We start from the raw sequence: 24,041 nt of genomic DNA on the forward strand, positions 1-24,041 counted from the left end.
AGGTCTTCAAGGTGGTTGCTCTGGTGTGTGTGTGTGTGTGTTAAGATCATGCTTACTGGACCAAGTAAAAAAAAGTCCACCCCCAAGTGTCCATGGTATTCTGGTCTTCAGGTCCTACATTCAATGCACGTCTATGGGATTTTCCATTTTATCATTGTAAAATTCCAGTTGCTTAAAATACATCTATCCTCAAGTTGCACAGTTCGAGGTAAGTTTGAGGTGCAACAAATGGGACAAGTTAAATGCCAAAGTTTAATACTTGGGGTTAGGGGTTTTTTGAAATCCTTGAACTTGAGCAAGAGTGATCCTTGTCTTAGTTAGGAAACACTACTAATTAGAAATAAGAGTGAGTGAAGGAGGGAGGGAGGCTGAAAGAGAACAGGAGAGAGGCAGTGGACTGAAGAAAAGGCAGTTGCACACACACACCCAGAGAGAGAGCCAATGAGAGAATAGGAGTGAGAGGGAGAGGGAGAGAGGGAGAGAGGGAGAGAGGGAGAGAGGGAGAGAGGGAGAGGGGAGGAGTGCTTCCCTTCCCTTAGCAACCGTTGGCAGCGTGAGGTTCCCGTTTGTTGTCTTACATGTGAGCGCTTCAATACGAACAGACCCACTCTCACACTCTTGCGTGGATTTCTCCTCACCAACACAGCGGCTCTGTATTTCAAACCATGTTTACCTCCCTCCATCCATAAACACTAATAAGGAGATCAGTGCAGGCGGGTGAAGGAGAGAGTCAGTGAGGAAAGGATAGCGGGGGAGCATTTGCAAGATACGTAGCGCTGGAGGAGACAGCAGGCAGGGGGATGGAGCACCTGAGCACTCGTGAGCTCCCCAGGCTTTCCTGGATTGATACTCTCTACAGCAGTATGTATTTTCTGTATTTCCTCTTTCAATGCAGCATTTTCGGTTTCCTGTCATCTCTGTTAATGGGTTTAGAGTGTGTGTGTGAGTTGGTTGTTTTAAGTTTGCATGTGTTAACATTGTTATGTACTTGCTGTCTAATGTGGGTGATGCTCTCAGGCTTGTTGATGTTTCTGTTTGAGTCTGTGCGTTTGTATTGCACTGCGCAGTCTGTCAGGTCACAACCCTGTTAAAAACATGTATCATGTTGTAACCAAGAAAATATAACATGGAAAGTCAACATAAGACACTATGATGTTGATGATAGTACCTTGATGATATGCTTTAAAGCAGTTCCTTTTGAGGACTGTAAACGGATACTAAACAGTATCATGGTATTTATCGAAGTACAGTGGTTTTACCATGCAATGCCATCACTGAGCCAAAGTATTTTAATGCACGTGAAAAGTCCAGCTGACCATATAATTCATCCCTTTCTTTTCTATCTCTCATTCTTCTCACTCTGTTATCTAATTGTGCACTCTCTTCCCTTTATTTACTTACTCTTTCCTCCCTTTTATTGGTCTTACATTTACATTTATGCATTTGGAAGACGATTCTATCCAAAGCGACTTACAGTGCACTTATTACAGGGACAATTCCCCCGGCTCAAGGACACAATGGTGGTGGCTGTGGGGATCGAACCAGCAACCTTCTGATTACCAGTTATGTGCTTTAGCCCACTACGCCACCACCACTCTATTCCACACTTCCCTCACACCTTCCTCACTCTTCCTTTTATTTCCTCCTCCTTTCCTCTCTCTCCCTCCCTCTTTCTTTTTTCCTTCCTCCCTACATCTTCCCTTTTTTCTCCCTTGCTTTATTTTCTCTTTCCTATCTCCTTTCTCCCCCTTCCTTTTATTTTTCTCCTTTTCTCCCTCTTCCCTTTATTTCCTCACTTTTCTCAATCTTTCTACTCCTATCTCAAACTGTCTTTTATCTCCCCTCTTTCCGCCTTTCCTTTTCTATTTATTTCCTCCTATCCTCTCTTTCCTCATCTCTCATTTCATTCCCACCCTGCTTTTTTCCTCTCTTTCCCTCTCTTCCTTCCCAAATCCCTCTCTTCTCTTTTATCCCTCATTTTTCTCCTTTCTTAATCTCTTTCTCTTCCATTTGTATTCCCTCTCTTTCCTCTGCCCTCTCTCCTCCCTCTCTCTTCCCTTTATTTCCTCTCTTTTCCATCGCTCATCTCTCCTTACTTTCCCATCCATCTGTATTTCCCTTTCTTTCCTCTCTTATATTTGTCCCACTTTTCTTTTTATCTCTTTCCTTCTCTTCTAACCTTGATCTCTCTCTGTCCTCTCTCTTCCCTCCTCATTTCTTTCCAATCCCTTTGTATTTTCCATTTCTTCTTCTGTCTCTTTCTTTTTTTCAAAATTCTCTCTCTTCCTTCCCTCATCTCTCTCTTCCTTTTCGGCTCTCACTTCCTTCTCTCTTTCTCTTATTCCTCTCTCCTTTCTCTCATTCCTCTTAAAGTACCATTTTTGTATCATATGACTCATTTTCATTTGCAATATTGTACTCCACACTCAGCAATGAGACCAAACATGAATATTCAGATGTTGTGTTGACTATGTGCAGTTGACAGTCAGAAGGACTCTTTATCTCTGGGTGGAAATGTGGGCTGAAGCAGTCAGTCAGCAGGGGTTTGTGGGTAATGCCGGACTCAGGACGTGCACTTGTTGTGGTTGTTTAGCCTGCCGTTCATCGGCTCCAGCTACAAGGTTGAGTTACATAAAAAGCTTTCAGAGGACATTAAATTGAGAAAGGCAGGCAGAATCGGACAGATCACACTAGAGGGGATGGAGGGGCAATGGAGCGAGCAAGCAGGGAGAGCTTATTCCATTCAGCATGGAGAATCCATTGAGGAGTTAACCAGGAAAGGACTAATCTCGCACAAACATCCCCCTCCCCTTGTAATTTCACACTGAATTATCTGAGATTTTGTGTTTGTTTGTGCATGTGCGACTGTGTGTGTGTGTGTGTGTGTGTGTGTGTGTGTATGTATGGTAATGTATATAATTGGTGATTCAGAAAAAGGGGTGACTTCCCAAAATACGTTCTTAGATTTCCCCCCTTATCAACCTCTATTTACATCCTTACACGCCTTTTTGAGTGTGTCTAAAGCAGTGTGTGGAGCAGGAAACTGTTACTTGACAAACAAGAAATGGTTTTATTGTGCAAAGTATTTTATCTTTGTATTTAATTAGATTTTTTTTTTATTTTATGATCGTTTTAAATTTTACTGTGCACTTTTTATGTTTTTATTAATTTTTTTATTTTTGTTTAGCTTGTTTTTGCTTTTTGTGCTTTTTTCATTTAACTTACATTCATTTAGTTTTGTTTCCTTTTATTATTTTTTATTATTAAATGTCATACTCTTTTAACTTATTTTATTTGTCAGTGCCGGTTGTTTATTCTATTTGGACTTTTACTATTTTACTTATTTTCCATTGCTTTGGCAATACAAATGTTTAGCTTTTGTCATGGCAGTAAAGCACACTACATTTAAGTAAAATGGCGAGAGAATGACTAAGGATGTAAATGAGAGCAAGACACGGCGATGATATTTTAGACCAAAAAAGAGAGCAGTGGGACACCGCAATATTTTTAGCATTACTTCAGAAAGGTAAAAATCTATTTAGCTTTTGTCTGCTTTTGATGACCTAACTAGTGTAGATACCCTTTTAAAAACAAAAACCCTAAACAAAGCTTTCTCTCCTCAATGCCTCTGTGACAGTGTCTCTGTCAGCTGTTAGGCTTTTAACAAATTACCTCAGAACTCATTAACATAACATTAGCTTTGTTCAAAACAAAAACACTGTCTGGATTGCTTTGGCAGATACTGATAACCTTTTTTTCTGTCCTGAAGGTGTACAGCCTTGTTAAAAAAAATTAAATGTGCAGATGTTTAATTATTGATGAGTGTTATTAAAAATGAAAAGGGCTTTCCAGCTTAATAAAGGATGTACATTTCAAATGCTGTCACATCTCCATAGAGGCTAATATCAATATTAGCAAGAGTATATTAACAGCGGGAAATGTAATTGTGTTTTATGTTTTCCTAATATGCCAGTGGAGTATTATGTTGCCTCAGAAAGTAGATTTGTCATATTAATATATTCCTTTTTAACAATTTGTTTATCTCTAGATTTAAAGTCTGCATCTGAAATGTAAATGGATTCATTTAGGTTATTAAAGCCTTATATTCAGTTCATCTCTGTGAAAGCTTTTTCTCTCTCTTCCTCCTCCTCACACCAATCCCTCCATCTGCCTCTGATATCATCTCCTGTCTGCTTTTATTCCTCATCTACACTCTTTCTCTTCTCTGTTGTCATGGTTTCCTCTGTTCAGAATGGTTGAGAGGCAGAGAACTTTGTCAGACGTTGAGTTGGAGTGTGTAAATGTGTGTGTGTCAGTGGCGGCTGCTGGTCTTTCAAAGAGGGGAAGCTCATTTTCGGCCTACATTATAAACTTATTTACCCTATTTTTTGCACTAAATCAATCTTAGGTGTTGATCTGCCCTGCTGTTTAATTCAAATTTTTTCCTCGTAAGGAAGACTTTCAAATGGCTTTGCCAAAATCAGGTCGACAATATTAGCACCGTCTGCCATCGTGCGCAGTTTCACCCGTACGACGCTAGCCTAGCCTACTGTATGAATGAACGAACGAACGAACGAACGCTCTAAAACAAAATATATTAAACTTGGTAAAACTGAAACAAGGAATGTGGTGTATAATTGTGTGAAATGTATTATGCAAATTGACTAGCAATTTCAGCCAAACAAATATAAAGAAATAGGTTGCAGCAGTTTGTCTTTCGACTACACTTGAGAAATCCGCGATGGGACTGAGCGTGAAATAGCTTCAGTGACTTCTTATAGTACAGATTCGCTGTCAATCAAAAGGAGATGCAGTCTTTCGACAGATCCTCCAATCATCACGCTGAAGCCCGAGTCCGGGCCAGCCCACTCCTCATTCACCCCCAGAGACGCTGAGTGTCCATGGGCGGGACATAATCGCAGCATTTATCCAATGACCATCTATTTTCGAGCACTGAAAAAACTGTTCAGAGCAGCCCCATTGAAGTCAATGGACGCTCGGCTTCAACAGGGAAATGCACTGACGCTACGGGAATGTATGAGAAGTAAATCGAGTCAGCCGACCTGCTATATGTAATGTAGCTGATTCTGAAAGAACTCGTCTTCGAGATGAACGTGTTCTAACGCATTTTTAGTCAATAAATTGTTTACACAATAGTACATATTTGACCAGTTATTTTTTTGACATTATAGGGGAAGCTGAGCGTCCCTTGCAGTCTCAAAGAAATCCCCACTGGTGTGTGTGAAGTAGGTCTAGCAGCTCTGGTCAAACTGTTTCAGTCCCTTCCTTTGTCTTTTGGAAAAGTTTTTGCCCATTTTCTCATCCACCAAGCAAAAATGACATCTGATTGATATATATATATATATATATATATATTATTGTTTCAGAGGCTCAAAGCAATATTGAGCACAGCTGTGGTCACGTGACTGTACAGTAGCATCAGAGGAGCTCTGTTACATAAGAGAGGACGAGAGAGGAAATACCTACTGCCGGAGAAACATCGGGGCATTGACATTTACGGTCATTTCTTCAGCAAACCAGTTTATATGAGTGTACATTCCGTGTTAGTGGCATTTATCAAAACAGCAATTGAAGAACACAAATGCAGTACTAAATATAAAACTAGATGTCAAGTATTTAAGGGGCACTAGAGCCCCTGTAATCCTCCTGACAAGAGGCTCCTGACAGTGATTTGGGAGGTGTGCAAGGGTCAGGGTCTATTAAAGTAAGAGAAGCCGTGCATTACAGCAATTTAACCACGGCTAAGAGGAGTTTTAATTATGATTTAGCAACAATACATTAAGAAATTTTTCCATCAAGTAATGTAATTTCATGATATCTCAATGAATAAATCTATTTAATCACAATTGAGCGCATATATAAATAGTTGCTGAGAAAGCCCCTTAAATCAAGTAATTATATATTAAATAATTGTGATGGTTATGTTTAAATAAATATAAATATGATATACACTCACCATCCACTTTATTAGGTACACCTGTACACCTACTTATTCATGCAATAATCTAATCAGCCAATCATATGGGCAGCAGTGCATAAAATCATGTAGATACGGGTCAGTAGATTGAGTAAATTTTCATATCAACCATCAGAATGGGGAATTTTTTTTTTATCTCACTGAGTTCGACCTTGGCATGATTGTTGGTGCCAGACAGGCTTGTTTATTTCTGTAACTGCTAATATCCTGGAATTATCATGCACAACAGTCTCTAGAATTTACTGCCAAAAGTGTCAAAAAGAATGAATGGTGCCAAAAGCAAAAAATATCCAGTGAGCTGCAGTTCTGCGGACAGAAATGCCTTGTTGATGAGAGAGGTCAACGAAGAATGGCCAAACTGGTTTGACCTGACAAAAAGTCTACGTAACTCTGATAACAACTCAAATGTAGTGAACAGAATAGATTCTCAGAATGCGCAACAAATCAAACCTTTAAGTGGATGGATACAACAGTAGAAGAAATTTAATTGTCAGCCAAGATCAGAAAGCGGATGCAGATGGTAGGCCCACTGCAGCCTAACCATTGGTTACCACAGAAAATAATTTCGGTTCATCCCTCAGTTTGTAAAAAAAACAACCACAAAAATAAATTGACAGTAATGCACTTGCATATGGAATGCATAATGATTGCTCAATAGACTTTCAATGCAAGTCCATGTCTGTCAACCAGATAGAACTCAACTTTTGTTTAATTTTATTATTTTATTGAGAATGTGTCCCATTCTTTTCCTTGTGGACTGACTATGTAAGCCTCCCAGATACTTCATAAATTTTTGTGTGAGCTCAGTTCCCATAGATGGCTTTCGGCAGTAAAGTCTTTATGAGAGATGGCTGTCTTTGGTTTTATGCTCAGCTGTAAAGGGGATTGTTAAAACTGGGAGTGAGCTGCTCTTCTGCGGGCGGAATGGAGCTCACTTCTAGAAGAGGAACAAGATTAATCATTTTCAGCCATGCTCTTACAACAATGTGTTTTAAGAGAGAGGCACTCAGCCGTATCCTAGCAGATCTCTCAGATCAATGGTTCTGGTGTGGCACTCTTCCCACCTTGGTGTTTTCAAATGCATGCACCGTTTGTTTTATGTTTAAATCTACCCTAAACTCAGCAATCAATAACCCACAAACTTCTCACTAAGGCCACATCCACACTAATACATTTTTGTTTCTTTATTTTTTGGCATTCCGTCCACACTGAGACAGCATTTTTGACAGCAAAAACAGCTTTTCAAAAACAATCCCAAGGCCACGCCCACGCTAATATGTTTTTGTTTGAAAACGCATCCTTTTCTCGACATTTTGGCCTTCCGTCCACACTGGCGGCATTTTTGTCAGCGAAAACTGAGCTTTCGCAAATGCTCTCCCAATGCCAATTCCACTAATACATTTTTGTTTGAAAAGATATCTATTTCTGTTTTGGCCATCTGTCCACACTGAGACACATTTTTTTGCATGCGAGAGATTTCGAGTTTTCATATGTTTAAGTGTGGACGAGCAAATTTTGGAAAATTGCAGAGTGGACTGAGAGAGTTATGAAAATGCCGTTTTCAAATGTGAAATTTTATTCTGATTGAGCTCAATCAAATATTTTTTTTTTCCCAGATCGAGGTGTTTGTATTATTGTTTTTCATTCTGATTGAGCTGTAAATTGGATTATGAATAGATTCTTGTGGACGTAGCTGATGTGTGTTGAATTGTTTGTCTGAGAGTAGAAATTATCATTGGAACCTCAGTCACCATTGAATATACAGTATATTGTTGTTACAGAACACTAGTCAACTGTTTAATCAATTATTCATAAACAATACATGTTTTTGAGAGCAGTGTTCTGTTTGAGTGAGAGAGAGAAAGAGAGAGTGAAAGAAAGAGACTCATTCAAGCAACCTCAGAGCTGTTTTTTAGATCACGAATGGAGGGTATGTAGAGATGATCACTCTTTTACTTTTATGTAATGCTGTGCTGAGTTGATCTTGGTGGGTCTGTATCTTCATTTGAGTCTCATGCTGTGTTCAGGTCCTGCAGGGTCCGCTTTAAATGAGTTACTTAGACTTATGTAACAGATCCAGGGGCCTGTTTGGTTTCTGTACTCAATCACATGAATCCCCTGAGAACTAACGCCTACCACTTTAGAGAAGGCGTAGGAAAGAAGGTGATATGTGATTTATTGTGTCCACTGTTCAACTATGGGTATTTAGTTTGAAATCAGTCTGCTCAATGGTGAGTCTTATAGCTTAGTTTTTTCTGCATCTCAGAATAAAGATATTCCTTTACTTTCAATCTGATAGGTGTGAAAACAGCACTACAGCTTTTATTTTTTAGATGCCTTCTATATGATTTCCCCTCTGTTTCTAAAAAAAAAAAATAAATTATAATAAAAAATATTAAATTGTATTAAGCATTTATATGTTCATGTTAGTTTTTTTTGTGTATTCCCTTTTGCATGTGTCATTTTATATCTCTTTGGCTGGTCTGCCTTTTGGGTTTCTTTGTCCTCCAAGGAGCTTGCATGTGTGTGTTGTCATGGCTGAAGACATGACATGCCCTGCCCTTCCCAGCTGGCAACCAGGGATCTCTTAACTCTGCCCTCAAAATGTTATCCAATCACAGTGCAGTGCCACAGACCACACACCAGACAGCTCAGCCAATGGGTCCCTGGCCTGTCTTTACTTCAGGGAATCGAGGCATGATTAAGCATTCAGGCCAGTCAAGAGGAAGAGAAGAGAAAGGAGCAATGGAGGGGTAGGGAGGTGGAAAGGGAGAGAGAGGATAGTGGAACGCTTTCACCACATGAGCTCTCATCTCTGTCTGTATCTCTTTCTCCCCCCACCCCCTTTCTCATTGTAATCATTCAGCCTTTCAGATGTGGTCATTTTTTATTTTTATGATGTTTTGGAGATGACTAAACTTGTTATAGACTGTAACATGCTAAAAGTTCCTTTCTGTCTAAAGGCAAAACAGAATTGAAAGCAAAATAACAGTAATACAAAATTTTGACATTTTGGAAGAAAATATGTGGCGCTAGCTTGGGTGTTGTGGGTGGTTGCTTACTGGCCCAAGTCGAAATATCCCACTTCTAAGTAGAGGTCGATGATCGTTTATTTTGCAGATATCGATAACTAAATTGGGAAAAATGCAGTAATTGGAATAACAGAGTAATTGGCCGATAGTAAGAAAAAACAATAACCTTACCATGACAGGCCCAGTCATAGAGGCATCAAGAGTAAAACATTTATAAAATCCCAGATGCAAGTTATCATGCAACCAAAATCCCAGTTATTACAGAAATAAAAAAGAATGGGTGCATAACAAGCAGGACTTTTAACTATGAACAAGACCTCCATACACTGGGGACTCTTGTTTTGAATTGTCTGTGCTCAGCACACACAAACACACAAGGGGAACAAAACATGCGCTCTTACAATAATGTATTACATTATTAACACTATAAAATAAACTTTGACATATAGGCTAATAATTAATGTATGAGCAGGTGTCCATCAACAGTAGATCTTTATTCATCAATAGTTTAACGGTGCCTATACACTCAAATTAACATGAAAGATGAGCAGTTTTCATCCTTGACAGTGTAACATTGTTCTAACCATTCAAACCGCTCATGCTCACATTCTGTACATATTGTTGGCAAACATGCAGTTCTCCAATGTAGCAATTGGTTTATTAAAAACAAATGTAATTGTCAGACCACCAACTATTAAATTTTTGTTGTCTTAAATTATTTATCTATTGTACCATGACTATGTGCAATGATAACGTGAACTGTATACATACCTTGGCATGTCTGTGTTTTAAATTAGCTTCTTAAGTGTCCAGCTCAGTCCATAGCATAGTCTTTTGGCAGAATAAACTCCATGCAGGGTCAGTGATTGTTTTATTTTTGCTCAAGATACCACTGTTATGTAGAACAAAGGCGTTCTAACTGTAGAACCCTACAGCACCGGAAACTGAAAAATTATAATAATAATAAAACAGAAATAAAAAATATCTGCACAGATTTTTTTCAGATAACTGATCACTCCAAAAAGCAACTATCGGTGCCGATATATTAGTTTTACCGATATATCGGTTAGGGTTGCTAGCTGTAACGGTACTAACCAAATAATACTATACCCAAAAACGGTACAATATCATCTTGTTGCGAATTTCGGTACCATACTAGAGTGTGGTGCTATTAGCAAAATTTTCATCAGTAATTCAATTTTCATCAGCGGTTACGCTCCTCAATCCGGGTGGCAGAGAACAAGTCTCAGTTGCCTCCGCTTCTGAGACAATCAGTCTGCGCATCTTATCACGTGGCTCACTGTGCATGATACCACAGCATCCATGCACAACTTATCACAAGCCCCATTGAGAGCGAGAAACCCTAATGTGACCACAACGAAGTTACCCCATATGACTGTACCCTCCCTAGCAACCGATTAAATGTGGTAGTCAGCGTCATACTCTCTGAGATACCAAGGCCCCTAGAAATGCAATTCTTATTGGATTTACTGCCCTCAGCTGCCTGTTTCCAAATGATGAGATCATTTCAGATTTTGATAAGAAATATATAACAAATCGAAAGGTACATTTTAAACAATTCTTGTAAAAGGCGTTTACACAGACATAAATGCAACCCAATAACTGATCCTAACTATGGAATGATATTCCGGACATTATTCAAAAGGAATTGCAAATTGTATTTGCAATTGCGTTTTCAATTTGTGGACGCATAAAATGTGACATAATCCAAACGCAATTGCAAATCATGCATTACCGTTTACATTTTCATTTAAGCGAACGCACAGTGACTGCCAGATTTCAAATGGAAAAGCAAAGTCCGTTTGCAACTGTGTTTCCCATATCTTACGAGTTTTGGCCCTGTCATATTTAAATAGCAATTTCAATTACCACATCTGCTTTTTCACTTTCTCAGCGTCGCGTATGTAGCCAGCCAAAACTCAAATGGAATACTATTTTTTTATTTATTTATTTTTTTTTATTGCAATATTAACAAACAGAACAAGACGATACATACAAGAAATATAAACAATCTTTCAAAACAAAAGAGAAATTATGGTTCAGAAAGGAAAAGTTAAGAGAGGAAATGTGAAAGAAATTTAAATATATTCAACAATAGTCTAAAAAGAAAAGCGAGTAAGAGAAGAAAGAAAAGAAAAAAAAAAAAGAAGAGGAGGGCACAAAAGAAAAAAACATTAAGAGAGAATATTAAACATGGCACTAATTCTGGATGTTTTCATTGCTTTCTTGTTAACAGAAGTTGAAATTGTATTTAAATACCTCTTCAATTCTTCTTTGAAAAAGCTAAAGTGGGGTTTACTTTTCATATATTTACATTTATGGATATGAAACTTTCCAATATATAAAAGAAGGTTTATACAAAAACATGCATTAATTAGATTCTTGTCTTTAACATAAAATCCAAAAAGAATGTGTCTATATGATAAAGAAAAGTTACATAAAACCTTTTGGACAATCAGAGCATCAATATTGTTCCAGAAAGACCGAGTAAAAAGACATTCCCAAAACAAATGATCAACAGTTTCAGAGGAGGCTTCACAAAAGAGCAGGAAGTATCAATATCATTTCTAAATTTCTTTAAAAAGTATTTAACTGGATAAAATCTATGAATAATTTTATAGGATATTTCTTTAACTTTATTAGTTAGAAAGAATTTCTGAGGAAGTGACCAAACATATGACCATTTAATATCATCAAAAAGGTTATTCCAATAAGAAATGGAGGAAGGAATTGAAGTAACAGGGTCCAAAAATAATGACCCAATTTATAATTGGATTTATGTATTGAAAAACAAACAGAACCAACCACAGTAGATTCAGGGCTAGGGGGAGAAACAGAAGTCACTGTAGCACTATTATTGTTTCTAAACAGCATACAGATTTCCAAAGAGATGGCCTTGAAAACTATATTAAATTCTTTACTAGATACTGGGAATTGGTATCCTGAAACAAAATCGGAATAATTAAATAAATTACCTTCACTATCAAATAGCTGGTTTACTAATATCACCCCATTATTGAACCAGTTTTCAAGAAATAAAGATTTCCTCTTATGAAGAATATTACAGTTGTTCCAAATTAAAAAATTGTGTGCCGAGAAATTATGCTTGTAAATAAGTTTCCAAGCCATAAGCATCTGCTGATGATAATTGGAAAGTTGGACAGGAAGTTTACTAATTGAATAATTGCACATTAAAATAAAATGTATACCTCCTAATTGAGAAAAAATATATCTTGGGATTATACTCCAAATAGAAGATTGATTGTGAAGGAAACGTTTAAGCCAATTAATTTTTAAGGTTGTTAAGAGAATCAAAATCAATGAAATTTAAGCCACCTTTATTATAAGAATTCAAAATAACTGATTTTCTAATACTCAAATGGAATACTAATTCCCTTAGTATTTCCATTTCCGATGCCTTACACAGAAACCTGTCAATCAGGGTCAAGGGTGGGATTATGCTATGGGGCGTGTTTGTCTTGGGAAGTGACGTCACTCACAGTCGACGGTCAAGAGGTGATGCCCTGAACAGATGCCGGTTTATCAAATCAAATCACTTTTATTGTCACACTACCATGTACACAAGTGCAACAGTAGGTGAAATTCTTGTGTGCAGTTCCGAGCAACATAGCAGTCATGACAGTGACGAGACATATACCAATTACAATAAACAACATACTTACACAACACAATTTACAAATCAAATGTACACATACTTACACAACACAATAATTATATACAATGTACAGTAAACAATACACACAATATACAATACAATAAGTAGGAGTATATGAAATATATATCTATGAAGTAGTATATTGAGGAGAATATCTTGACAGTCCAGTGGAGATTATAGATGAATAAAGTGCAGTGCTAATTATTGATCCTGATAGACTGTGAGTGATGTCACTTCCCAAGACAAACACGCCCCATAGCATAATCCCACCCTTGACCCTGATTGACAGGTTTCTGTGTAAGGCATCGGAAATGGAAATACTAAGGGAATTAGTATTCCATTTGAGTTTTGGCTGGCTACATACGCAACGCTGAGAAAGTGAAAAAGCAGACGTGGTAATTGAAATTGCTATTTAAATATGACAGGGCCAAAACTCGTAAGATATGGAAAACACAGTTGCAAACGGACTTTGCTTTTCCATTTGAAATCTGGCAGTCACTGTGCGTTCACTTAAACGAAAATGCAAACCGTAATGCGCGATTTGCAATTGCATTTGGACTATGTCACATTTTATGCGTCCACAAATTGAAAACGCAATTGCAAATACAATTTGCAATTCCTTTTGAATAATGTCCGGAATATCATTCCATACCTAACTATACATTTAAATACAAATTCTAACCAAACAAATAAAGTGATGGCATATATCATTTATTCGTTCATAAATAAACTCGAGTGTATCTATTCATTGGATTTGATGAAAGTCAACTTGCTTGTCAGTAAGATTAATTCAGTAACCACTCCAAGTCCAAATGATGTATGAGTGGTTTTTTTATTCACTATAAAGAGCCAGCTCCTAAGTCATTCATTGTGGAACCATACTAAACTGGTCACGATGAATGTTTTTGATTTACTTAAAATAACTTGACCTCATAAGAGTGATTTGTTTAGGAATCAAACTAAACTGGTAGCACTGTATGTTATACGCTGTAGATTTGGCTTGGGATCAATGCCTTTTTCATGCGTTGATAAGCAGTAGATTATCCGGATGATTTTCGATATGTATCAAGATTATTTCAGATAAATTGGGCTGCTTGTTGCACAATAGTCTTTATCTTTTCAAACATATTTTAAAACACAAATTTGGTAAAGTGTGAGCGGCAGGGTAAATTAAAGGGGTCACGTATCGGACGTGCCTGGCGGATGACGTGGCTCATTCTGAAGTTCGGAACAATTATTTTCTATGAAGTTATGCACACACACACCGTGGGCTCGCTGTTAAAAATTGTGCAGTGCCACTGAGCTCAACTCACTTGGTTTTCCATTAAATTCAACCCAAATCATTATCAAAGGACAAAGATTATGAACTCTAGACATTACCGGATGAAATATTGTGAGGTAAGTATCTTTTGTAAAGCCTACAGAATTAATTTTCTATTTGCAAGTATGTTGTTTTTTGGTTTGATAGCTTGAATGAAATACATATTTAGTGCTACAGTACATACAGGAAAATTGCAATAAACTTTGCCATTTCACCTGTTACACCTGTTCATACACTAACTGTACGTTCACACCAGAAGTGGCGAGAGCGTCAAAATTCGCTCTGGCTGCCCTGCCTTCGACGCTCGAGGACGCTCGTGGACGCTCTGACGTAGGCGGCAACGTTTGTTCAGAATGCTTTGTTTTGTGAACTATATTTAAATGGGCCGCAATTTAAACATCCAGACATGTCGACCATTTACTTTTTGCCGACCTATCACAAGTAGCGTATATCCTCATGAACTCTTTAAAATGTGAAAATAAGAAATCAATCGATGGCAGAAAGTAATTAAAATTATAGTTGTTTGTTATCAAAATAAAATACATTTGTAATAATAACTGTGGTCTTGGTTGTTTTATATCCCTGTAAGCAAATAGGGACAGATCATATATTACTGGGAAACCCGCCACGGCAATAATTAGTTTCTCCTTCATTTTATCTTCGGAACTCATGTTTGGTGGGAACCAAAGTTTACAGGGTTATGTTCTCTAGACTTCGCTAGAGCGGAGCACTTCTATATTCCAATAGGTTGCCGCCGAACCACGTCACAGCTCATTACCATACTGTTGACTGCACTTGAACTTCCATCTGACGCCCACACCGCCCAAGACTCGCCGCGCCACTTCTCGCCGCCGAGAGATGCTGGCTGTCATTGAAAATGAATGACTTCCGGTCGATTTGACGCTCCCGCCGCTTCTGGTGTGAACGTATAGTTACCTGCAAACTCATAAATATTTTTTTTGAAACAATTTGTTACTTTGGACTGCCATCAGCTTGTAATGTGTGTGTGTGTGTGTGTGTGTGTGTGTGTGTGTGTGTGATATTTGTACCTTGTTCATGCCGCGACCGGCTTCAGTAAATGTTATGTCACCCCCCTGTGGTCTCCCAAAGCTTTTAAGCCAGACTACATTGAATGAAAGCACACCAATTGGGCTTCTAATTGAAATGTCGGCTGATGTTAATATATCAAAGCCTCAAATGTATCGTTAAATTAAAATGCAGATCAATAATTGATAAATCGATATTTTTTGACATCCCTACGGTAGATTCAAAAGAACCAGCTCAGAGTAATTTTGTTTGGGAGTTGGACTACACTAGATGCACATGTATGATGCTAGCTCTGTTGCTGAATGGAACAGCAGGATACACTGAGTATTTTAGTATGGTGTTCTGTCCGCATCGGTGGAAAATGACACATTCGGGAATCATTAGCAGTACCAAAAGTTATGAAAATCATATGATTCCTGTAAATTCAATTTGATAATTTACTTGTATTCAGACTGCCCTCCTATTGTTTATATCAACATTTCTGCCAGGAACTAATGCCTCATTCTTGGTGGGGAGTGATTGAAAGATTACAGCTAGATTATTACAGAACTGGTGGTTTTAAGAGTCGGAGGAAGCAAGTCAACAGGGAGTTTGAAGGTTCTGCCATTTGTTTAAACTCAACTTTACTCAAGGTCTTCTGAATGTGTGCTGACCTCTATCACTCCATACATTCATCCATCCTCCCCGCCTCTCTCATCTCTCATCTTCCTCTCTTACATCAATCAGGCTGCCAGAGATTGATTGACATGTCTGCGTTTGGCACAGAGGTGATATGAAACTAGATTTCACGGCTGCGCAAAATTGGTTCACATTAGTAATCTGTGGAGACCGATATGCATACAGATGCTGTATAGACACTGATGTATTGCCTGTTCTGCTGAATATAGGGAAAGGAGTGACGATTCCCTGCTTTCTGTGCTCATGAAAAACACCCACTCCAGATGCAATTTATGTCATTTAATTGATACAGCCCAGGTGTGTCTTCAGCGGCTGTCAGAAAGAGACTCACAGCCTTAATAAAAACACACTTACAGACTGCTGACTTCCCCTGAGAGCTCTATGTATTATACTTGCAAAGTTTATCTGTTACACTGGGTACACTATAGGCAGGGTTGTGATGGTTACTTTTGAAAAGTATTCCACAACAGATTACAGACTACATGCTGTAAAATGTAATTTGTAATGTATTCTGATGGATTACTCAAGGTCAGTAACATAATCTAAATACGTTGGATTACTACTTCTGCACTGGTAGATTTTTTTCACTTGTTTTGACTATAAAAACTCTGCCAGTACAGTAAGACAAAATACACATGTTAAAAATACAATCTCTGAAAAACCTAAATATCTTATGCAGTGTTGATTCTAAAACAAGATGAATCAAATTGATCTTGTTTTAAGGATTTTTAGATATTTTTTACAGGAAAACAATACAAATATTATCAAGAATATGGTTTTTTCCCAAATATCAAAGGTCTTACTAGAAAAAAGAAATTGTGATCTATAGTGAATTTTCTTGATAAAAAAATATGATCGTGCCTGGTAACGTGCATGTAAAATGGCTAGAAATGACATTTAAGCTTAGCTGACAATTTACACAAGGTTTATTTCTGTTTCTTCTGCTCCAAACGTACTTCAAACTTGATTCTTTGTCTGCACGTATGAATGTAACGCATCATAAGAAAGTGTTTCACCGCTGTTCAAATGCTCTTTGGATCGCATCATTTATATGTATAAATGTTTTCCATCTGAAAGGACCAAATATTAAATGAAACAAATTACAATAAAATGCAAAGTAATCTCTTCAGTAATCAAAATACTTTTTGAACGTAACTGTATTAGGGATGGGCATTCATCAATAATTTGGTATTTGAATATTTAAGCTCATAAAAAAATTTATATTTGCATATTCTATTATTTAAATGAAGGTAATTAATGAGAGACTTTGTAAAATAATTTTTTCAGTCATAAAGGTTGTGTCACCATTAAAAAAAAACAAGCTTATATTATGTCTTGTGTTTTATATATATATGAAGCAATACGTGAAAACAAAAAAAGAATAGAACTAAAGCATTTACTCAAGCAAAGCGAAGAAAAAGAAACCGCTAATGAAGTAGACTGATGCAGTTAACGTACTGGACTAGTATAAACACTCGGCAGATAATAGTTAGCATGTTTATATTGTATCTCATGTCATGTTTTGGTTGAGAAAAACAAGCATATCTACATGCATCGTAAACTACACTCATTTATACACACCAGTTTAAATGATGGAATGTCCCTTACCTCAGCTAGCATAGTCTTTCTCGGATGCCATGTTTGTTGTTTACAGAAGCGTCATGGGGATTACGTTGGGGACGCTGCTTTCTGACGAGCTGCACACATACGAGAGTAAAGTGTACACCACTTATCCAGTATATTTAAACAGGAACCCAGCTTTCTCATAGGAAGCGACATTATCACAATAACCCGCATTTCTTCTGAATGTACTGAGTGACAGGACCGTTTGCTCAACAAATATGTTCAACTTGTGTCCACACTCAACAGCGCCATCCAGTGCATTCTGTTCTAACTGCCAGTTTTAGTTTGTGTGTTCAGGATTTAACATGCATCTCACTGTATATATGGCCAGCAAAGCAAAACTTTGTGAAATTCAATTTTTACTATTTGAATAATTATTGCAGAACGAATATGCAAATAATCGACTACTCGTGCACATCCCTAAATTGTATTCTAATTACCAATGATTTAAATTGTAACTGTAGTGGAATACATGTATTCCATTACTCTCCAACCCTGTCTAGAGGGTAGTGTTGTCACGGTTACCAACATTTCAGTAGTTGGTACCGATACCATTGAAATTTCACGGTTCCCGATACCAATTTCAATTCTACTGCAAAAATATGCTAATGTGATAAGTTTAGTTATTTTTTATAATTATTTTAATAATAATAGTTCAATCATTATTATTATTTTCCAGAACATGTTTTAAAGTTTAATATCATAATTAAATCGGTGTCTAATCAATTAATTCTTAAAACATTTTAAGAAAATATAACTTTTTAACGGCATTGCATTTTTTTTGCCAAAGTTTTATTCAACAGCTGTCATGCTTGTGATTTGAATCGATTATTTTTATTATTATTATTACATTTTGCTATATAGTTGTAATATATTCTTATTCAATTTTTTTTTTAATTTATTCAATTTCAAACATCTAACATTTATTTTGAATCATGCTTTTATTATGACGTGTGTTTATTGCCAGAAGCTTCACTTTTCCGAATAAACAGTTCAGGACATGGTCCAGTGTGATCACTAAAGACTTTTAAGTCAAGTCTGAAATCTCATCTGTTTACGTGGTCCTTTGAGTCTTTGGAATATTTGTATTTTGTGTTTTAGAGAACTGGTGTTTGTGTATGTGGTACTTTTCAAATGTTGTTATCAATTTGATTACTGCGAAGCACTTTGTTCTAATCTGTTTTTTTAAATGCGATATGAAGTTGAGTTGAGATTAATGCGCAAATTTGATTTATATAAATATATAGTTTACATGTGCTGTCTGGTTCACAATGGATAAGTGTTCTGCTCGGTCATCTGATACAATGTGAATGATTATCAATGTCTGTGGAGATTCTTGTGGATGAGCGGTCTGATTTATTTAAAGTATCCACACTAAGATTTCAGCCTTCAGCAGTTTAATTAATCACACTAGGATATATTTTAATTTGATTAAGTTCTCATTGTAGTGTTAAAGGAGTAACCAAGCACTCGTTCAAAATAAGCCTGTGAGCATTTTAAAGCATCGACTTGGTATTGAAGTACTGGTACTTTTGACAAAACTACTATAAGGATGTGAATCAGCAGGGACCTGACAATATGATATTATATCGACATCTGGGCCATGAGTGATAATAATGTGATTCTTTATGTTTAGTGTGTTCTTGCAAAGGCAAAATTCAGTAACTACAAATTTTTTGTCGAACAGAATTATTTGAAAATAGTGTCTCTTAAGAGCTATTCACGCAGAACATGTTTTTGCATCCATCTGCACTTTTTTTTAAATCATTTTTGTTTTTCTATATGAACATTTCCTACATAGACATCTTTAACTGCTGCACCATGTATCACAGATTTTTTTCAGCACCTCGCACATTAACGCAGCATTGTCAAGATGTTGTGTCAAGTTTAAAAACTTAAACATGCCTCAAGACACCTGCATTTGTTTCCATTCGTTCCTCTGCATCTTTTTTTTTTACATACTATGTGCTCTATCTGAACGCCCCTTTAAACTATGATCTGTCCTCCTGTGACAGACAGGTTTGACTCATCTATGCTCAGATCCATGTTCACATCTAATCTGAGCGTTAAAAGTGTTTGTGTTTTTCTCTCAGTTTCAGTGGTGTAGTTTTTACTGTGTTTTCCTTTTTCATACAGTATGGCGATTCAAAACTGATATATTGCTTATGTGTTTATCCTAACAAAAAAAACAAAAACAACAACTTGCAGTTTAGCTGTACAGGGATGGTACTCGGCCTTTGACCTCTTACTCATTATTTTATATGCCAAAACAGCACTGTTCACTCAACCTTACTATTCCCAGTATGTTTCCACTTTTCATAACCATACTGTAATTTGTCTGCATATTTGCGGGCAATTTGTTTTGGTATGTTCATGGCCTTCTGCTCCTGGAAAGGTCTACCTGTTGGTATTTGAGGATAGTTAAAAATACATATCTGGGCCATCACTGTGCTGTATTCTGACCTGTGTGTCTTCCATCATAAGTAGAGTTCTCTGAGATCCCTCTATAATGAGTTGCATTTTCAGACGACAGCACTACGTGTTATGTGAGTAGAATTGCTTACAAGCCTTTTATGCAAGCATTATGTAACAGCCCACTCTCTTTTCCCTTCCCTCCCTCTCTGTGCTTAAAATGTTTTGTATGGCACGTGAAAAAAAAGTGCAGTCACGCACTGTATGTCTGTGCCATGTAGATGAGCCGTTCTGTAGATGGTACAACTGTTTCAAGATCAGCTTACCAAATCACCATTGCATTCCAGTCACTTACCTCAAAATGACTAAATATGAGATTTTTTTTTTGGTTTACATTTTGCTCTGTTTCTTTGTGTGTGTGTGTGTCTTTTTATTTGTTCTTGGCTTCATTTTACTAGGTTTTGCTTCTGTGTTTTTTTGCTTTTTGTTTTGGTTTAGAAATGTATTGAGAGAGGGGTTAAATTGGATTGTGACATGACTAAATTCAAACCTGCTTTTCCAACATGAGTGCATGGCTTAGCGTGTTTGGAGGATCTATGCTAACCTTTAGGCCACAGGTCTAACAAAACTTCTTAAAATCATTCTTAAAGTAAAGAACTGTAGCATATGAAAGTGTCTGTGTATATTTAGTTTTGCCTGCTATTTTTTTGGTGACTAACTTCAATTTGCTTAGTTCTGAAGCAGTTTCTTACCTCATGCTGATGACACCTGCTTAATACCTTAACTGACATTTCCCCTTAATTACCTGCCATGTTTTGTGATCCTGTAATCAGGATAATTAAATCTCTAAATAAAAGCCCTCCAAACTCCAAATTTCCCCAAGACATTGTGTCGCTCAGTGTAATTACGCTTAGAGCACTGCCAGTGCTAGATGCTTTTGATCTCGTCATAAATTTTAGGGTTTATGAATGTGACCTTTGTCTAGTCTGTTTAAAACGCAATTGCTTTGTTTACTGGTAACATGGGCCCTGTGCATGCTCAATATGCCCTCTAGGTGGCATTAAGTCACCTAAGTGCATACTTGTTGGAGGACCACAGGGCACAAAGTGTCATTTAGGACAATTGCCCATGTCCATATGATTTGCAAATCACTGTACATATCGCTTTGATTCAATTGGTCAAACTAATTGGTGAATCAGTCTGAATTGAACTAAAGTCAACTCGATTTAAATCAATTCTATTTCACCATCATGCTTACAGTGAAGCTCAAAGTCTGCAAAAGCAATTTGGTGCCTCTATTTTGGTACTGCAATGTTCTCATTTGCAGACTGCAGCCTTCTGATGGGAACTTAGGTTTTCAGGAACGATTGTAGGTAAACTGCCACAAACCCAGTGACTGTGCTTTATGCCAGCATTAGAGTTTTGAACTCTATACGCGGCAGCCGGAAGTCAGTGTAGATGGGCAAGGAGAGGTGTAATATGCTCTCTCTCGGGTTCGTAGACGACCAGACGTGCTTTTGCATTCTGGATCATTTGAGGCAGCTTAACTGCACAAGCTGGAAGGCTGGCTAAAAGAGCATTGCAGTAATCCAGTCTAGATATGACTAGAGTTGCTTAACTCACTAACTCACTCAACCATGTGTCATTACTTTTGCTCTTGTCCAACTCTAGATGAAATGATTACTGTAAGAAATGTTGTCGCCCCCATGTGCCTCATGCGGATGAGACCCTGCATGGTACTTTGAACAGGGAATCCTTCAGACTGAGGCTCAGCAGATTCATGATGTGTTAGAATTGTGTTAGAAAAGTCTCTTTGCTCTCTCTGTTGACCTCTTCTCAAACTCTGCTGTCTTTTTATCACCCAGTGGTGGAATCTCTGTGAATCTTGTTTATGTAATTACTGGAGAGTCATGGAATAATTAGGACGTATAGGGATGCTGGTGATGGTTGGCATGGTGACAGCGTGAGGCGCATGCATATGGCATTTACAAGGCATCACTTATCTTCTTGGGTGCAGGCCTGCTTTACATAATCTACCTGTCTTTTTATACCTCCCTCTCTCTCTCTCTCTCTCTCTCTCTCTCTCGCTCTCTCTCTCTCTCTCTCTCTCTCTCTCTCACTTTGTTTTGCTTTTCATTCTTTAAGAGTGTTGAGAAGAAGTCCTTTATGCCATTTGTTGAGGTGTCAGGGCCTGTGAAAGGTTATCTCAAGCATGTTTTGTAGGTTTGAGTGTGTATAGTTCTTATAACTGAATATGGATTTGTTGATTAAATGGCAAATAACTGTTAGCGTCAAAGGATCTCCTGTTGAGTGAACCAGGAACCGGTTTCCACAAACTCTGAGCTGAAAGTTGGTAGTACGTAATTGATCTTTGAGGTCTGTTTCCCAAATGCATCTTTATTCACATGTCATATGCAGTGAAAACAATAGTACAAAGTAATTTACAAAGAAAGTCACTATAATCTTCAAAGTGTCAATTGCAATGCTACTGGGATATTGGGTGCAGGTTTTCTGTGCACTATGAGTGCCACTACATTTCTTAACTCTCTCCTCTCATGTCTCTGTGTGGGGTTCAGGTATTTAATGAATGCAGTCTGGAGTGGAATGGCGAGACTCAAGCAGCCTGTTGACCTTTCAGATCTTCTCATAGCTCTGCTGTTATTTGCAAGCTTTCAGAAGCCAGATGGGGTTACCGTGCTCATTAACACTGCCAAAGCATCTTTTCTGGATAAACAGCCGTATTATTGTGGTAATGCAGATTAGGAGGAACATCTGCGCACCCTCTCTGTGTTTTTGTACAGCTTAGCCCAACATTTTGAGGTGGTTACTTTGTAGCAACATTAAAGAATGTAATGAGATTAAGCCATGAGGAATTATTTGAGAAATGTATTGAAGGACTGGCTATGATTTATATGTCCAATCACGGTGGACTAAATGGCCAATTATCAACTGAATCAGTGTGAACTTTGATTGAATTCCTGTTTGCTGTGAAGGATTCACAAATTAAGCTGTTCAGCTCTACAAGGTCTCATTAATGTTGCCAGAAACTATTGTGGGATTGATCAAGACTTTTCTAATTGCCTACTTTAGTCAAAAGCTCTGTTCCAATCTGTAGTGAGTTAACCTTTGAAGGCGTCATCCTATCATTCTCATAAGTGACTGAATTGAAACCCTTTACATAGGCAGAAACATTATTAATTGTCACTCATACCTGATACACGAATGGCACTCCTTACATGACCCACACAAGACATGTTGTTAGCTTATTACTAATACTAAAAAAATGCTTTTCTGTATTGAATATATTTACTAAATACATTTATAATATTTATGCATTTTGAAATACTGTAAATGTATATAAACAAAATTTCTCTAAATTCTCTCCACAATTTCAGGTGAAAACTGAGCTTATTGCAATTCATTGTGGGATTGCTTTATCCGCAAATGAAATATGTGATGCTGCCTTAGAATTTGGCCAAAACAAGGGATCCTTTAACGGGCCGTTCTTACTTAAAAAAAAAAAAAGAAGCTTGACATAGCGCAATGGAACAAAGAGCAGGTCTCAAAGAATGCTGAACTTTGAAAGTTGAACTTTGTTTTTAAACTGGACACAACATCTCAAAAATTGCACTTATCCTGCAAGACACTGGAAAAAAAAATAGCAAGATGTGTCACAGCAGACTTGGGTGCCATTCAGACAGTACACGTTCTTGCAGGAAAAAGATATAACAGAACACCGATTTCTGTTATATTATGGTAGTATAGTTATAGTAGTAGTTATAGTTGTCTGTCTAACGCATGTTTACATAGAAAACCAATTTAAAAACAGCACAGAAGGTCTCGACAGCACATCCTGTGTGGGCAACCCCTAAAAATGCATGATTTTCATTTGTACTGTTTAAAAAGTACCAATGGAGTGTTCAAATGATACCTAAAATTTCTGTATAGGTAGCCAGCTCACTGGGGTTTGAAAATGGACAAAAAGCCTGTTGACTACTGGTCTCTCTAGACCAGTTACTTAACCTGACACATGGCCACAGTGCCTGATCAATATCATGATGTTCTTCCATAGAGAGAGCTGTTTAGTAGTGTAGTCAGCCAATAGGATTAAAATTTTCAATAAGATTGGGAAGTAATGGAAAGACAATAAAAGCTGTACAGTTTGTAGCCCTAATACCAGTGGAACAAATTAGCCTTTAGTGTTGTTCTACAAACTGATGTCATGAATAAACA

The 24,041-nt window shown here is 37.4% G+C and overlaps 1 protein-coding gene across 2 annotated transcripts in view; it reads left to right on the forward strand.

The window, feature by feature from the left end:
- The window catches only part of abr (ABR activator of RhoGEF and GTPase), a 225,662-nt gene that overhangs the window by 41,448 nt on the left and 160,173 nt on the right, over nt 1–24,041 (forward strand). The window contains exon 1 of one of the 2 annotated variants that reach the window (XM_052113117.1): nt 559–861. The exons of the other annotated variant lie outside the window; for it this stretch is intronic. Within the exon in view, the coding sequence (XP_051969077.1) occupies nt 801–861 (61 nt within the window). The 5' untranslated portion in view covers nt 559–800. Of the gene's footprint in view, nt 1–558; nt 862–24,041 lie in introns of those variants that run through there. 2 annotated transcript variants of the gene reach the window in all.

The sequence above is a fragment of the Xyrauchen texanus genome, chromosome 3 (genome assembly GCF_025860055.1).
Source record: "Xyrauchen texanus isolate HMW12.3.18 chromosome 3, RBS_HiC_50CHRs, whole genome shotgun sequence".
Taxonomy (NCBI): Eukaryota; Metazoa; Chordata; class Actinopteri; order Cypriniformes; family Catostomidae; genus Xyrauchen; species Xyrauchen texanus.